This window comes from Xiphophorus maculatus, chromosome 6 (assembly GCF_002775205.1).
Source record: "Xiphophorus maculatus strain JP 163 A chromosome 6, X_maculatus-5.0-male, whole genome shotgun sequence".
In the NCBI taxonomy this organism is placed as follows: Eukaryota; Metazoa; Chordata; class Actinopteri; order Cyprinodontiformes; family Poeciliidae; genus Xiphophorus; species Xiphophorus maculatus.
This window is the reverse complement of record NC_036448.1, coordinates 16,985,556-17,001,984: the sequence shown is the minus strand read 5'-3', so window position 1 is coordinate 17,001,984 and position 16,429 is coordinate 16,985,556. Positions and strand designations below refer to the sequence as shown.

The 16,429-nt window shown below is 37.7% G+C and overlaps 2 protein-coding genes across 2 annotated transcripts; one reads left to right on the top strand and one right to left on the bottom strand.

Moving 5' to 3' along the window:
- Positions 1 to 204: 204 nt before the first annotated feature.
- Positions 205 to 1,916, top strand: znf830 (zinc finger protein 830). Its single transcript, XM_005813103.3, has one exon. The coding sequence runs from the start codon at positions 715 to 717 to the stop codon at positions 1,720 to 1,722; it is 1,008 nt and encodes a 335-aa protein (XP_005813160.1). The 5' UTR covers positions 205 to 714; the 3' UTR covers positions 1,723 to 1,916.
- Positions 1,916 to 12,039, bottom strand: efcab14 (EF-hand calcium binding domain 14). The gene is made up of 9 exons (XM_023335698.1): positions 11,317 to 12,039; positions 10,149 to 10,297; positions 9,874 to 10,019; positions 9,453 to 9,551; positions 9,269 to 9,376; positions 5,557 to 5,709; positions 4,969 to 5,077; positions 4,757 to 4,888; positions 1,916 to 4,348 (listed from the first exon to the last, which is right to left on the bottom strand). Exons 1-9 carry the CDS (start codon positions 11,490 to 11,492, stop codon positions 4,173 to 4,175), a joined length of 1,248 nt encoding a protein of 415 aa, XP_023191466.1. The 5' UTR covers positions 11,493 to 12,039; the 3' UTR covers positions 1,916 to 4,172.
- Positions 12,040 to 16,429: the final 4,390 nt, after the last annotated feature.

The window sequence follows — 16,429 nt, the reverse complement described above, 5'->3', positions numbered from 1 at the left end:
ATATATATATAAGTTTTCAGTAAACACCTATATTGAAATTGAATTTCAAACCAGCAGAATCAGTAATTAGGAGACTCATGAGAACAGTATGCGCTGCATTTTATTTAGTGATATTAGAAAGAAGACTGAATAAATATGCATGTCACAATTTTAAGATTAATAAAAAAAAACTGAAAAATGTGTGCCTTTTTACTTCTACTTCACAATGAAGCACTCCTTGTGTTGGTCTGAACACTTTTGCAATGCACTGTAAAACAGCAAAAATCAGAAACAAATGGAATGAAACACATAAAGGATAATAAACAAATGCTTCCAGAATGCAGCCCCCAGCTAATCAGATGAAAATAAACAGTTTTGTTTATTTTTGTCTGATAAACAGAGGGAAAAATTAGTCTGATTGGATTGAATTGGGAGCATTTCTTATCTCCTTGGGGAAATAGAATAAAATATAAAATATGGAAACTTAAACACACTAATTTTACCCCATATATCGGGCTTAAAATGATGAAAGAAAATTCTTGACTTTTCAAGACTGTGTATATTAACCCCGATTACAGAACCGTATGGCTTCACGGTTGGTGGATCTTTGAGTTTGACTCCCTTCCAGATGGTGGCGCTGAAGAGATGAGCCGTGAGAGCAAAGACAAGAGGAAGCGCGACATTTCTGTTTGTGGCGCAAGTAGCTAGCTAAGCTAACACGTTTCGTTACCAAGAATGGCAACGTCCAAGAAGGGGAAAAAAGTAGTAAATCAAGAAGAACTCCGGCGGTTGATGAGGGAGAAACAACGGCAGAACACGGAGAAGAAACGCGTGGAATCTCCCTTCGCCAAATACAACAGTTTGGGTCACCTCAGCTGTGTCCTGTGCTCCGTGCAGGTGAAGTCTGAACTTCTGTGGCCAGCTCATGTTCTGGGGAAGCAGCATAAAGACAAGGTTGCAGAGTTGAAAGAAGGAAAGAGCCAACCAGCTGTATCACAAAGTCACCCTGTAAAAAGGAAAACACAGGACAGCGTGGAAGTTGTTGGGAAAAAGGCCAAACCAGCAGGTCAGTCTGAGTCGGGTTTGCCTGGAGACTTTGAGAAGCCTTCCGAAAAGGCGACTGCTTCCACACAGAAATCTGCAGGACTGAGCCTCTTAGGAGGAGTTTACGACGAGGACGACGATGAAGACGCTGATGAAGCCGACGTCCCAGCGCAGCCCGCTAAAGAGCTGCCAGCTGATTTCTTTGACAGCTCCATCCCACCCACGCCTGCCATTTCCCACTCGGGATCTATCCTCAAAGCAGACGCCCCGGAGAAGACCCCCGAAAAGAAAGACAACACAGCCGAGGCGCTGCCCGAGGGCTTCTTTGACGATCCGGTCAGAGACGCCAAAGTGCGGAACGTCGACGCCCCGAAAGATCAGATGGACAAGGAGTGGGAAGAGTTTCAGAAGGAGATCCGACAGGTGAACACCAAGTCTGAGGCCATCGTGGCAGAGGACGATGAAGAGGGACGTTTTGAGCGTCAGATCGACGAGATTGATGAACAGATCGAGTGTTACAAAAGGGTGGAACTGCTGAGGGACAAGCGGGATGTGTTGAAAAGTAAACCAGCGCCAAGAAAGGATGAAGAAATGGAGACTGATAATAACAATGAGGAGGAGGAGGAAGGAGAAGAAGATGAAGAGGGGTTGCTGGGGCTTTTGTCCCGAGACTGGAGGGCTAAAGGGGCTCTGGCTTAGAGTTCTTCATGTAAAACCTGGTTTTGTTAAGATTGTTGATAAATTTGCTCTCAAACATGAAATTTGTACATAGTTTTGTTAAAAGTCGCGGTCTTTTGTAAATTTCATATTCAGTCATGCAAAAGTACTTCAGTAAAAGTGCTACACAAAATCAAAGCTTCTGAATGTATCCTTTAAAAACATAAGAAACTCAAGCCTTTAACTGTCTTTATTCATCGGTGCTCAAACAAAAAAACATTCATAAAATCTCATTTACAGTTGCATTGTGGACCCAAAAATCTCTGACACAAAAGCTTGACTAACCTTCATCCTGAAAAGAAACATTTAATTTATGTATGTACTCATGTTAACATGGTGAATTTAACAAACATGCCATAATCTAATGGTAACTATTACCTTGATAAGATCAGTTACAGAGCAGTTAGACCCCTGATACCTTTTTAATTTAAAGCATAAAAGTGGAGACCACAACATTTTTAGTCTAAAGAGATATAAATCAAGTGTGTAGTCAGATGCATTTATTTTTAGCTAAGATTATGAACATGTTAGCATAAAAGTGCATCAATCCTAAACTATCAAAATGTTATTTAAGAAATTTAACGGAAAAGTGAAACTCCTAAGATTTAAAACAGTAAAAGTGTTTATTTCTGGCAATTTTGATGATTCTTTACAGCTACTAAAGACCCAAATTTTAGCTTCTCGGAAAATTCAAATATTAAAGACCAAAGAAAAAGGATTTTGAATAGAAATGTACCACAGCAAAATAATCTGGCTCTTCATTGAGAGCTGTATGCAAGCATATTACAGAAAGGTGAGTGGAAGGAAAACTGTTGATTTAATGTTCCAATAGAATTTGGCACACTGTCTAAAGTGCCAAAACCTTGTTTAAAGACCATTTTATCTCAGTATGTTTAGTAAGTAAACTTTCCAGATTTATTGTCAAGAGGATGATGAAAGTATGTCTAGAAGACCCAAATAGCCAATCAAGATCGAGTGCATAAACTGGACAGTACCTGGGCATTTTTGGTTGGCCAGTAGTATAAATTCCTTTGTTTTTTATTGGTCTTATAGTCTATTGCAAACACAAAATCAGTATCTGAGAAAGTACATTTTGAGTTATCCTTTGCCATCACTCAGCTACAATTATTAAACAATTTGTCTCTATACATGATGAATCTGATTTTGACTTTATTTACTGGAGTAAATAAAAAATTTAAAAGACATTCTAATTTGTTGAGATGTATCTTTATTGTGACCCAATTAATCAATTCTCTGGTGGATTTTAAATGATTAATTCTGTCAATTAACCTTTAACATGTTTTCTTGAACCAAAAGGTCAGAACTTAAGGAGAACAACAAATCAGTATCAACAAAAAAAGCCTCGTCGAGTATTTCTGTGATTAAATTTTAAACAACCCAACCCCTCTGACAACATAACAAGTCTGAATATGGTCATTTCATGAATACACACATAATTAGGTCCTTTATAATGCAATAAAATGTATCAAGTAAATAGTGATGGTCAGTGTTTCTCACACTACCCGTTACATATTGTGAGGTTGGTGTGCCTTCACTCCACGGCAGTATTTCACTTATTGCTACATATGCCTCATAAATAACCCTTAAAAATTCTTGTAATGAGTTCGTAGCCCTTCATATCTGCGAAACATCAACAAATGAGAAAAACAAAAACAATATGCAACAAAACTACAGATAAATGCACAGATGGACTAAGTACATGGTCACAACTCAAAAGGCGGAGGAAAGCACTTTAAACTTTAGTTTTAGCTTAGAAAAGAGCATACAAAAGTTTTGACTGTTCGTATACTTGATTGTTTCTGAGATAAGTTAGGAAACTGTCTAAAAACACAAAGAAAACCTCAAAAAAGCCATTTCTAGTAGTCATTTGTAAACATTCATAAAAAGTCCTTCTCCACATCCTATAAACAAGCTTTAGCTGAGCTGAACCAGGTGTTTATGTACATATGTGGGAACATCTGCAATAGCTGGTAGGTGCAGCCTAAAATACCTTAAACAATAATCATTACATCAGGATGAGACAGAATTGGAAAAAAAACAACAAAATAAAACTAAACACAATTATATAACAGAAACACTTCAAAGTTGAAGTCCGAGGGTGGAAAACAGGACTTATTCAAGATCTACAAACATGATTCCAGGAACTGGTTAAAATAAGATCTGATTTTACAAACAGAAACCTGTATGGATAACTGCTAAAATTGAATTTTTTTTGCTGACAATATACTGGGAGGGCCTGGGGGAGAGGTGTGAGAGGATGGCATACCAGTGCCACTTTTACCACCATCAAAATGATAAATATTGAGTTCACAGAAGGTGCAGCAACTACAGATAAGGGTTGGGAATCCCAGACCCGCTCCCAGACCCTGCTGGGTGTTCAATACTGTTCTCTGCTCTCAATGACGCTGAGCTCACAAACCCACAGCAGCTCTCAGCTCCATGAGGGAGTACCTCTGGTCTCCGTCATCAAAGCACGCCACGGCATGTTCGCTGGGAGTCAACGTCCCAAACAGCATCTTCAGGTCTTGGTAAGTAAGTCCAAGGGAGTCGCGTCCAACTGCGGCTCGCTGGTAGATGTCTTCAAGGTCTGGAAAAGAATTCAGAAACACAAATAAAATGATGGAGTTTCAGTGTGTTTTAGAAAAGGAACAACTATTACAGTAATATGAACACGTATATGTACGTGAACGCTCTGCAATTTGAACAAATAGCCATGTTCACGCCAAATTGACAAAAACATTATTGGGATCTCTTGAATTCAATAAACAAACCATTATCACATTTCCCTTTGACTATGCTTTATTATTGACTTCCTCCCAAAACTGAAAACACATAAACATATGGATGATTAAGTTACTACTTATGAAAAACTTTATGCAATGCAACAAACAACTTTTTCCAAGTATGAATAAATACGCAAAAAAAACCCTGACTTAGCTCTGTTAAAGAAGTAACACAAGTCTTTAATGAAAGGAGAGGTGTCCGGGTTGTGTACCTGTCAGAGAAATGACACCAGGCAGCAACACCCTCCCTGGACATTTTGTTCCAGCATTCCTCCTAGATCGCCTTGGAGTCAAGAAGCGAGGACGTCTGCTGGTCTGGGGCACTGTCAGTGGTGTGGACATGTCTGTCATAGGAAGATTATGTTAAACAGCCACAGAGTGCAAAGAAAGCCATGAGGATAAATTGCTTTTTTCTACACAATACCTTCCAAATCCTGAGGTGTTTCTTTCAGTGTTGTTGTTTCTGTCACCGTCTTAGTTTCAGGCTCTTTACTGCTGACAGCCGGTGAAGCTACTGTGTCATTATACAGAAACTGCATGGCAGGAAGAAGGCAATTAAATTACTGTGTGTTTGGAATCTGTGGAGTCAAAGAGTTGGAACTAGAAGTTCGGTATTTGGCTGTTACTGTCTTTTTTTTTTTCTTTCTTTGAATGGTTAAACTTTAAAAGGGTTCATTAACCCAAATTCATTGTGCGTTCGGCTCTGTCAAGGAAATGAATTTTTAACAAGGGGATCAGTGGCAATTGACTTCCAATTGTATTCAAGTTGACTTAAGACAGTGTTTGTGAAGTTTTGAGAATTTTTTCCCCCCGGATACAGAGTGATGACAGTAACAAAAATTTAATAAGGAAAACAATTGGCTAAGAAAAATGTATCTGTAAAAATGCATTTAGTTATTCTGATGAGGAGATCAATTGTTCTGCTACTGTTTGGATAAAACAAATTCAGCGGGGAAAAAACATGTATATGTATGTATAAATTTAGTCACCATAGAATTAGGGTATTACTCACGCTGTGCTTTGACCCGTTCTCTAATGAGGCCACTCTTTGATGGAGGTCTGCAACAGTAGACAGAAGAATGTGGATCTGCTCATCAGTCCACATATGGTGCTGCTCCTCAGTCTTATTGACCTCACCCATGGCTCTTTTTAGGTCTGTGATGTCCTGCCAAAGATATGCAACATGTCAATATATCTGCAGTTCAGAGTCGTACAAACAAAAATGGAGCACAGCTTTGGAGACAGGAAGAGGTGTCTGGAGATATTTACTTCCATACATTGAGTGGCTGCATTAAAATGTCAGATTTCTGTTATACACAAAAGTGAAACAGTGATAAATTATTCAAAAAATATTTTTGCAATGTTGTGATATATTCCATGTACAGTTCACATAAAAGACATATATACTGTATAAAAAAATATATAAAAGCCGTAAGGCTGCAATAACCTGAATGCATATACGCACTCCCTTAACTTAACGATTTGCTGGCCGCAACAAGAGATGCATAATGCTAGAAAATCTTGCATGCAATTTAAAATGTATAAATATTGCAATGATATCAGTTGTGATTTGTGCATATTTTCCTATTTTACCTCTCTCATCTATTTTTCCTACATTCTATAACCTTTAGCATTTTGTGTAATTCGTGTCTGGTGTTTGCATCTTAACAGTTAGAACACGACAATATTTGAACTCCAAACTACTCCTTGGGATGCAAGTATAGCGCACCCTGACATTGCGACAATATATTCATAATATATTCGGTAGCCTCAATTGAAACCTGAGGTTTTAGTTATGTGGATGAAGTTAAGAACAGTTTGGGGCCAAATCCTTACGACCCAAGAAAATCCAATCTGTGCCATTTCTATAACTGAACTGACGCTTTTGATAGTTTTCAAAGCATCTGCAGTCACACCAGTCATGTTGCATTTTATTCAACGTTTACATGTGAGACATGAGTCATAATTCTGCACCAGAAGAAGCCATTTCTTAGCTTCCTTCGTCTTGTTATCATCTAGTGACGATACCACTGGCTCCAGTTGCTCAACTTTAAAATCGAACCACAGACGGCAGCATCCATTATTACTTCTGTAAACAGTGTGCCTCTTTGTGACGTCTGCGTTATTCATCTGGTAAAATAAAATAAGAAATATCTACAACAGTCTTGGTTAAAGGGTGTGCATGCTAATGCAACCAGGATATTAGTTTTTTTCTGCAATCATCTTTGTTTACTATTCATTTATTTTTATTATGGCCCCATTCCAAAACTTCCATTCCTAACAGGGATGAAGTGCACTTTTCAGAAGCTCTAGACCAGGCATGTCCAAAGTCCGGCCCGAGGGCCAATCACGGCCCGCCGTCAGATTTCATACGGCCCGCAGCCTCGGTCTTATAATGTATTATTTATGGCCCGCCTCCACTGTCAAACAGAATCAATAAATCATAAAACTTGAAACTGTAATTCCTCCTTTCACCAAATGGTGGCAGCACCACTTTAATACTATCAGTCTCTGCCTCCGTGCAGCGAACCCCTCTCCACTCATTTCTGCCATGGCCACTGCAAAGAAAAGTTTACAGTGAGGGCCGCCGCTTTCAAGAGAGATGGGAATTATAATACTTCACTGAAAATCAAGCCAATTGTGCTTGTCTAATTTGTAATGAGACGGTTGCCTTGTTTAAGGATTTCAACGTATAGAGACACTACCAGACTAAACATGCTAACACATACAACAAGCTAACAGGAAGTGACCGTGCTGAAAAACTGAAGCAGCTCCAAGCTGCCCTGGCATCACAACAGCGATTCTTCACGCGGGCCTGTGAGTCAAAAGAAAATACCACCAAAGCTACGATGTTAATGTTAATAGCTAAACATGGCAAACCTTCTACTGAAGGTACATTTATCAAAGACTGTGTTATGAAAATGGTGGAGAACATTTTGCCCTGAGAAGAAGCAAGAATTTGCGAATGTTTGCCTGGCAGTAACAGTGTGGCACTGAGAGCTGAGGACATGAAACTGAGTATTTTGAACGGCAACGTCTGTCACTATCAGCAGTGAAGAGCCAAAAGAACATTTATGCACCTGGATTTATGGCACTTATTTTTATTAAACTCTTGAGTAAGATTTGGTTATTACTGTTGATGTTATGAACCTGTAGATGTGACAAACTATTACTTTCTGAAAGATATTGTAAATGACGAGCAAAATTCACTTGTTTTAAGATTTAATAATAACAGACAACTTTGCATTACTTATAACTCCTGTTTAAAATGTTCTTGAGGCAAAGATATTTTTAAACTCATGTAAATTTAAGGTATTTCATACAGTTTGTTCAATGTTATCTGACTCTCCAGATATGAAAGAAAAGCAGAATTTCTGCTTTTAGAGTTGCCTGAGTGGCTTATATTTGGTTATTTTGTCATTTGAAAAATAAAGATAATTGTGACAATGAAAATTGTTTTATAACGGTGTGTATTTGCATGAAACTTTTGTAGTTAAAAAATGTCCGAACAAACTATTGGCCCCCGGGCACCTTCACTTTATCAAATCTGGCCCTCTTTGCAAAAAGTTTGGACACCCCTGCTCTAGACAGAGCTTGCAAAACTATAGGTAATAAGACAAAATTATTGAGGTCACGGTATCAGAAATACACGCATACAAATTATTTGTTGACTTTCTCCTTTCATCGTGTTGCGCTTGTAAAGAAATGAGGAAAATATTTTTCCATTCTTTCAGAAATCTGACCTAGTTTTAGTTCATAGCATCTAAGCCCTCAAAATAGATTGGCAGTTGTTTAATGTATTATGAATGCAAAGCCAAGGCACAGATCCAAAGAACTGACAGGACCCTCTTATCCCAACGACTCCTTTAACATAGGCTTGACAAGAACTGCCAAGCTGCTTACATGCGTGGGTTAACACACATATTAATCTGGCTGTGGTGGCGATCACTAGCGCTCCTCCTTTGGATTCATGCCGTGATTCGGAAGATCAACACAATAAGCTTGGATGTACGGTAGTAGATATGCTTCAGTTTTTAAACAAGACAAATGCTACAGTTATGAATCAGAGGAAGATTAAACTACAATTTTGTCTCGCCAATGTACTACAGAAATCTCAATGTGCTGTTCAGTTATTTTTGGTGCCAATGACAGAAGGCATCTTTAGCAGTATTTGCAGTGAGCCTACAGATGGAAATACAAATAGCTGAACAAGAGAAGTGCTTATGTACTTTGGACCACTAAAAAAAAGTCCTTAGCTTTGCTCATGTGAAAGAAGTCAGCTTGAGGCTACAAACCAGTCATAGTCATAAAAGAAAGGAACTTTCATTGTTTGCGAAAACAATTTAATTGCAACATAGATTAAAAAAAAACAGTAAAGGAATATTATGATTGCAAGATTGGCTGACAATGATGCCACACAGAAGATTGAAGACCCATTTCCTTGCATCTAATCAGCAGAGGGCAGAGAGGTTTTAGATTTGGGGTGATCAATCAGCAGGAGATGAGAACAGATGGTACTATATGGAATTCCCAATGGCCATATAATTTGCAGCCATTTTTTTCTACAAGTTTATAGCTTGGCATACACAGGCTCCAACTCCTAAATAAGTGTAACCTCATGTTCAAACGGTGGTTTGAACTGGACACCATTTCTTCCATGCTGCACATAATAATCTACTTAAACTGGTTATTCAGGAACTACAACAAAATTATTTCAGAATTACCATTGTCTTCTTTGACTCATCGTCTTTCTTCTGATTTTCAAGAGAAGCCTTCATTGTTTCCACGTCATGCTGTACACTTGTGAGTGTGCTACCAATCGTGGCGACACTCTGAAACAGAGAAAAATGTTTGAAGTAACTGAAATCAGAATAAAACTATTACATTTCAAGCTTCTGTTGGTTTTACCTTCTGAAGCTCTTCCACGGTGGTTGGAAGGCCAATTAAATCAGCAGAGGATTTCAGACTGGTTTTCAAATGGTTAACAGCTGAATCCAGAGATGTGATCTGTGTGGGTTAAAACAAAAACATTTTAGTTAAAAGTGTTGAAAGTATATTGAATCTGACTGAAAATCTATTAGAAAGTTACTTGCAAATGTTACTAAATCTGACATATAGATGTCAAATTGTCATAGAACTGTATTAAGGAGCTTGATTAGACAGAGCCCTATTTGAAAGGTTTATTTCCTAGAAATACCTATGAAAACTGTAGTGAGGAAAAACTACACAAACCGCAATCGCCATTCAGTTTAATGTTTTCCATTGACTTTTCCTTTAGACGCATGTAATTTTACAAAATATTACAAGCCTTGTAGCAGACATGACTGACCTTGCGATTCATTTCTGTGAGGTTACACCAGAGTTTACTCAATCCCTTGTCCCCGTTTTCAATGTCTTCAAGTTTTTTCTCTTTGTTTTTCAGATCCTCGCTTATTTTGGGTATTTCACTCGATGACACCTTCTGGCTGGATTCCACTGCAACAACAGGTGCCGAAAGTGTTTAAAGCAGCGCCAAGAACAATAAACACTTTATGACTAGATTAAAGAATACTAACAGGTTTCATGAGCTGAGGACATTGTGTTGTTTAATCACCAGACACTTACTGCTATGCAGCTTTTCCTTCAGTGAGTCTAAATCTTCCTTCAGTGCAATTTGCATCCATATGAGTCCAGCACAAGCCATAACACAGGCAGCTAGTATGATGAACAAAAACAATGGGTAGCACACGTTGCAGCACTGTGAGTAGCTTCTTCTGTAAAAACGAAGGACATGTAACATTAGACATTGAAACTCCACAGCCTCTTTTATTATTCATAATGGGGACCCTTGGAAAGCTGCATGTGTGTGAGTAATAAGCTTGCTCAAAATGAAATGATCTTTAAGCTGTGAAAGCCAGTTTTTATAAATGTATTAATTTCCACTGAATTGTGATTTCATGACATTACAACCGCAAAGTGAAGGTGAACCTTAAACTAGTTTTTTGCAGCTTCTAGCAGCTTTTTTATTATAGAATTGCCTTGTATTTGCATCCATCAACTCTGACCAGTAGGTATCATTCAGATACCAGAGCCTATTGACCTTGTAATTAATACTCTGCTTTCCAATCTTGTCAGTGTAGATGAATTGCCACACGTTAATAAGTTTAATGTGGCAGGTCAAGAACAGTGTTAGAGTGGAAATAATATAAATCATTTATTGTCCCAAAGTAAGGACATTCAGGATTCAATTTAAGGGGCCATATGTGACAATTTAAGTCAAGTCAAATCATGTTTATTTGTATAGCACAACTCAGCAACAAGGCAGTTCAAAGTGCTTTACACCATAAAATCATAACACAGCAACCAATTATACAACAGCAATAAACATTGCATTTTGTCCTGTCATCCTCAAAAACAGCAAGCAAAGGTGCATCAAATATATTGATCAATGTTTCAGTTATTATGAATTTAAAAAAAATCTGAACAGGTGGGTCTTTGGCCTTGATTTAAAGGATCTCAGTGTTTCGGCTGTTTTGCAGTTTTCTGGACATTCGTTCCAGATTAGTGGCGCATTAGTGGCTTTAAGGCTGAAATTGGTCAATACTCATTTTAAAATATGTAAATAATTGGTCAGACAATTGCCTAAGGAGTACGTACAGACAGTGAAGTATTTTAGGAAAAGGATGTTGAATATTTGAGTTGCAATGTGAACACCAATTTAACATAAGTTATAAAATACCTACAATTAATCCGCATATTCATGTACTGATGTGTAGAACAGCAGATCACTCACTTTCCAAAGTTAGTTCCGCCGTTCAAGTTGTTGAAGTCATCATCCTCCGAGCTCGATTCTGACTCCGAGCCCGGTGGTTCGGTTCGAAGAAGTCGGTGCCCTGACCCCTTCTTAGTCTTCTTTCGCTTACTGTCTCCGAGTCCGATCAAGGCATTCAGTTCCTTCCTCTTCTTCATTTTCTTCTGAGGGGTCAGCGTACCCGCCGAGCCCGATTTAAAGCCCACTAAATCCAATGTCTTGTCCAGTTTGCAGGATGTTGTCGTTTATGTAGCAGCTAAGCTAACCTTTTTATGCTAGCCTAAATTCACGCAGCGTAATGGGGAAATCCGATATATAAAGACATCGGACTCGTAATCCGATAGGCTTATTTAACACTATATGTCAACATAAATACGTTTAGTTTCTGATTGACATATCTTCACACGCTAAAAGTCGCTTCTTTAAAATAACTGCTCCTGAATACTACCGGGTTTTCATGTCCTCTAAGCTAACTCAGCTAAGCAGCGTTTGCTAACACTAGCTGTTCTAGCTTCCGCGTTCTTGCTTTACCTCAGTTATGTTAGAGGGTTGTTGGTTCTATAAAGTTAACTTTAACAAAAATGACTCAAGTAGATCAATACACGATTATGTCATAAAAGAGAAGAATGTTGTTTCTACAGACTTGACCTGCTACCCACAGCTTGTAATAACCTCACAGTTGATTGGTCCAGTGACAAACACAACTTCCTGTGTATTGTTTTGTGATGGAGTGAAAAGGCGCAGCGCACTGCCTTCCTCTGAATGCTCAAAGTTTATAGTTCTATATGGGAAAAATAGAACTGTAAAGTCAGTTTTTTTTCCACTGTAAAAACTTTATATCTCAGGATCCGGGAACCCCTCGACGATGTATGAAATCACTTAATCGACATGTTCCTACAGAAAGTTAGTTCTGCTTAACTCACGTCTCTGTCATTGAAGCTGGTTGCTCCTGGTTACACCATCTGCATTAAAGTTAGAGATTAAAGACAGGATTCTATTTAATCTATGGCCCTAATTCAATTCTTTAAGAAAAAAACATTTTTAGATTAAAGTCAGAATTTGAACGTTTTCTCTCTTTTTTCAGAATTCTGAGAAAAAAAGTCAGATTTGTGATATTTTTCTCAGTGGACCTTGTTCTCTTTCATACTTATTTACTGTGCTGAAGTATGTTTTAAAGAGTTTAGTTTCAAGTTTCTAAATACCACAGAAAATTGTGTATTAAAATAAGATAAGTATTTATATATTTTTTATTGTTTGATATGGGCCCTCAATGCAAAAATCCCCAGAGTACTTAATTTCATTAATATTTTAACTTTTTGTGATGTTTTAACCCATTCTCCATGTACTGTATGTGGGATTTGTCTTAGACCAACACAGATGACACATGATTGTGAAGTAAAAAAATGTGCTCTGCATTTGTATTAAGCTCTCTTCACTCTGATCCTAAATACATTCAGTTAGGTGCTCATTAATAGAATACACAATGTGTGAAATGTGATCTTAGTATAAACACAGTGTTCTCTAAAGTGTTAGAAAGTGTTAGTGTTAGAAAACATTAGCAAGAAAACAACGTCTTAGTGGCAATGTATGGATTAAGGCTGAGTTCAAATTTGAATTATCAAATTTCAGTCTGGAATTTGGTATACAGAGTAGAGATGCTCAATTTACTGCACTACTTTTACAGTATTTAAGTAAGCTATCTCATCAAACTTCTGACCATTAAGAGTTTCTGTGTTTTTTTTTCTTTGAATTATTTTGTTAAAACCTACGACAGAATTTAGACAATGTATATAGCTGTCTGAAAAATACTTCTCATTATCGTAAAGAAATACTTGGGATTCATCTCTGTGAAAAACAATGTCCAGATGTGATTAAATTTAATGCTGCTTTGAATATGAGAAGGATATTATTGAATATCTTTTTTAGATAGAAGAGGCTGTTCCCCCAAAGCCCCTCAGTCAAGCTATACTTATTTAGCCTTATACTTGTTTTATTTTTCTGTGAATCACTTCTCTGAATTTGTGATAACTTTCTCATTGTAAAATTAAAAAGTTCAAAAAGCTTGAAAATGGTTTTATAACCCCATTCAAATTGATGAACAGTTGCTTGTATTTAATCTTTTTGGCAGAGTTCTTTCCATTCCAGCATTGTTACACACTTGAACGATTCAGTGCAACAGGCTGCCAAGACTCCTGCTTTTGAACAGATGGCCACACCTGCGAATGACCAATTAATCAAGTGCTTAAATTAGCAGCACCTGGACTATCCTTCTCTCCCCTGAACACTAAGGAATCAGTAAGGGTGTGAGCTCTTTCTCTGTCTGCATTGGCAGTAAAGACAGCTTCCAGTTTCTCATAATTGTACATGATGTTATGTAAGACTTCCACTGTATGAGAGGATTGGTTTAATGGTGAGGGAGTTGTTCAGAGTCCCTCTTTGCTCGGTGTGGGATTTATTCTCTATGATTAATGTTAGCTTGTCTGAACTGCCTGCTCTGTGAAGTCCAGAGGAGAGATCTGAGCTGGCCATGGTGACCAGCTGGTTCCGTTGCTGATGCTGCTGTACGCATACATCGCCCCCAGCAGACTACAGTTTAGTAAAGGCACTACACTACAGTGTCATTGGATGTTTTCAGCAGTGCCCTTCATGCTCTGAAGCATCCAAGTCTTGACAGTTAAAGCAGATTTGGTCTTTGTAACAGGACTTTGTGAGTGAACCATTTCAGGTCATTGCTAAGACACTTGTTCTCTCCAACCATATCAAGATGAAACCAGGTATTTACAAAAACTGTTTTAAAAGATACAACCTTTTTTCTCTCTGCTTGACATGAATTAAGTCCAATGTTTTTCTCTTCTAAGTCAGCTAGGATAGAGACATTTTTATTTTATTCAGATTTAGTTTACCTATAATAATGTTATTTTGACTAAACAATTTTGGAATGCCCATGGGAATATAATGTAAGCAATCTATGTTGATATTGGAGTGGCCATCCAAAAGACTTGATCTCAGAAACATGGAAAATTTGTGGGCTGTGCTGAAACCGTGTGTGTGTGTGTGAGTAAGGTGGCCTGCAAGCCTGAAGTAGACCAATTGACCAATTATATCAAGAATCAAGCAATATTCTAGAAAAAATGTGTTATAGGTAGGTAAATATCTGGTTTCATCAGTGATTGCTGGTGTGCAGGGCATTCATTTTGACAAAATTGTTGATGGCTATCATTAATTTCATTTTGCCCCTTCTGATTCACAATAAGCTGTGTGGTAAGATCATTTCTGCAGATGTGAGTTGGCCAGTCTGTACTGCACATGAATGAAAATGACAGGGAGTATTGGAAACTCCTTTCCAGTAGGTATGTGCTCGTATGAGAATCTCACAGTAAGATAACCTTGACTAAAAACATGACAGTATCACATTATTTATGCTAAAAATTTATGTGCGAAACGGATGAGTTTTCCTTGACCTGAATTTGCCTTCTTGTATACAAGGAAAAAATGTGGACATCACCTTTGAGCCAACTTGCTGGTAGATAACCACAACACAGTGAAGTAGAAGTGTGAAGCCACTCTGTTCTTCATATATCTGGAGAAAACTGGTCACTCTTGCACATTATTTGGTATTTCATTAAAACGTTTAGACATTTTTCCATCTTAAAGGCATTAAAAAAACACAACATTTTAATACATTTGTCTAGTCAAGGCATATCACAGAGCTTTCCACAAAGCAATATCCAGACCCTGTCTTACATTAAAAATGTTCAGAATGAATTGATGGGGCTAGACTTCATGTAGTCAGTTGGCTGACTGTTTCAGACCCAATGCCTGCAGGCTCCCTTGCCTTCATCTAACATTACCTTCTCCCCTGGACAGCTGCTATGCAGAGATTAGGGATAAAATAGAGAGACCATGTCCAGCTGTGAGGGAGAGGATTGAAAAATCTATTTGAGAAAGACAAGATTGGAGGAGGAGGACATCGCTGGAGTTCCAGGTGTTGTGGAGGAGGGAGGGAACTCGTGATATGAAAGTAAATGCTTGAAATTCTGGATGGTAGTATATAGGAGAATGGGCTGACAAGAAAAGTCTGAGACTGATACTTTCAAGAGTTCAAGTTTTTGTTGCTCCCTAATATTGCTGTTTTTTTTTTCCTGGAATACTATTTCAAACCTATCCACTAATCAAATTTTGCATCTTGTTTTCTTCATGTGTTCAGTACACTTTTCTTCTCCTTTTTAGATATAATTTAAGGATTTAATTATGTTGATTTATTTGTACTTTTGGGGTACTTGGCATATTACCATCATATGGTGTGAGTTTTATGTCAACAATACCATTAGAGATATACTTATTGAAAACAAATATTTCTGTTTTTAATATTTTATTTCCCTCTGTATATTATTTGGTCTCTTCTTTCCCCACGTTTGTGTTAACAGTAAAATATCAGAAGAATGAAAGATAATGGAAATCATTTAAGTTATTGCAGTTGAAGACATGAGACTGGTGGCCTTAAATTTGCTGTTGAGACATAACAGTGTGTAAAAGAGCTCACTATATGCGTCATCATTGGCAAAGGGCAGAGCTGCTGATGTAAGCTGTTATTAGAATGATGTTTGATGGTTCCCTTGATGAGATCATAAGGTCAAAGGGCAATGACTTGCAGTTCAATGTCCCTTTCATAAAGTTTCTCTTATCTGATATGTTCAAGGTTGCACCATCTATTATTCACACATATCAATGCAACACAGTACACCAGTATAACAAACAGCATATAAAATTCCAGATTTGGAGAGATTTTTGTTTGTGTTTCAAAAAAATGTGTACTTATTTCATCACCTTCTTTAGGAAGAGTAGTTTGGAATCTGAGAGTTGAGTTTTAAATGTAACAAGTTTTCCAGTCGCTATTGATAATACAGGATTTTTTGCTCTATAGTGGTTCAGCGCTACCACTATACCACTATCGTAGTCTCATAATTTAGCTCTGCTCTTTCATGAAGACTTCATGAAGTTAGTTCACCAAAATGAATTCTTTACAACAAAGCCAGGATGTTGCAATACTGATAGATTGTGATTTGGCTTCCACTTGGTTCAGTAAAAAATCTGC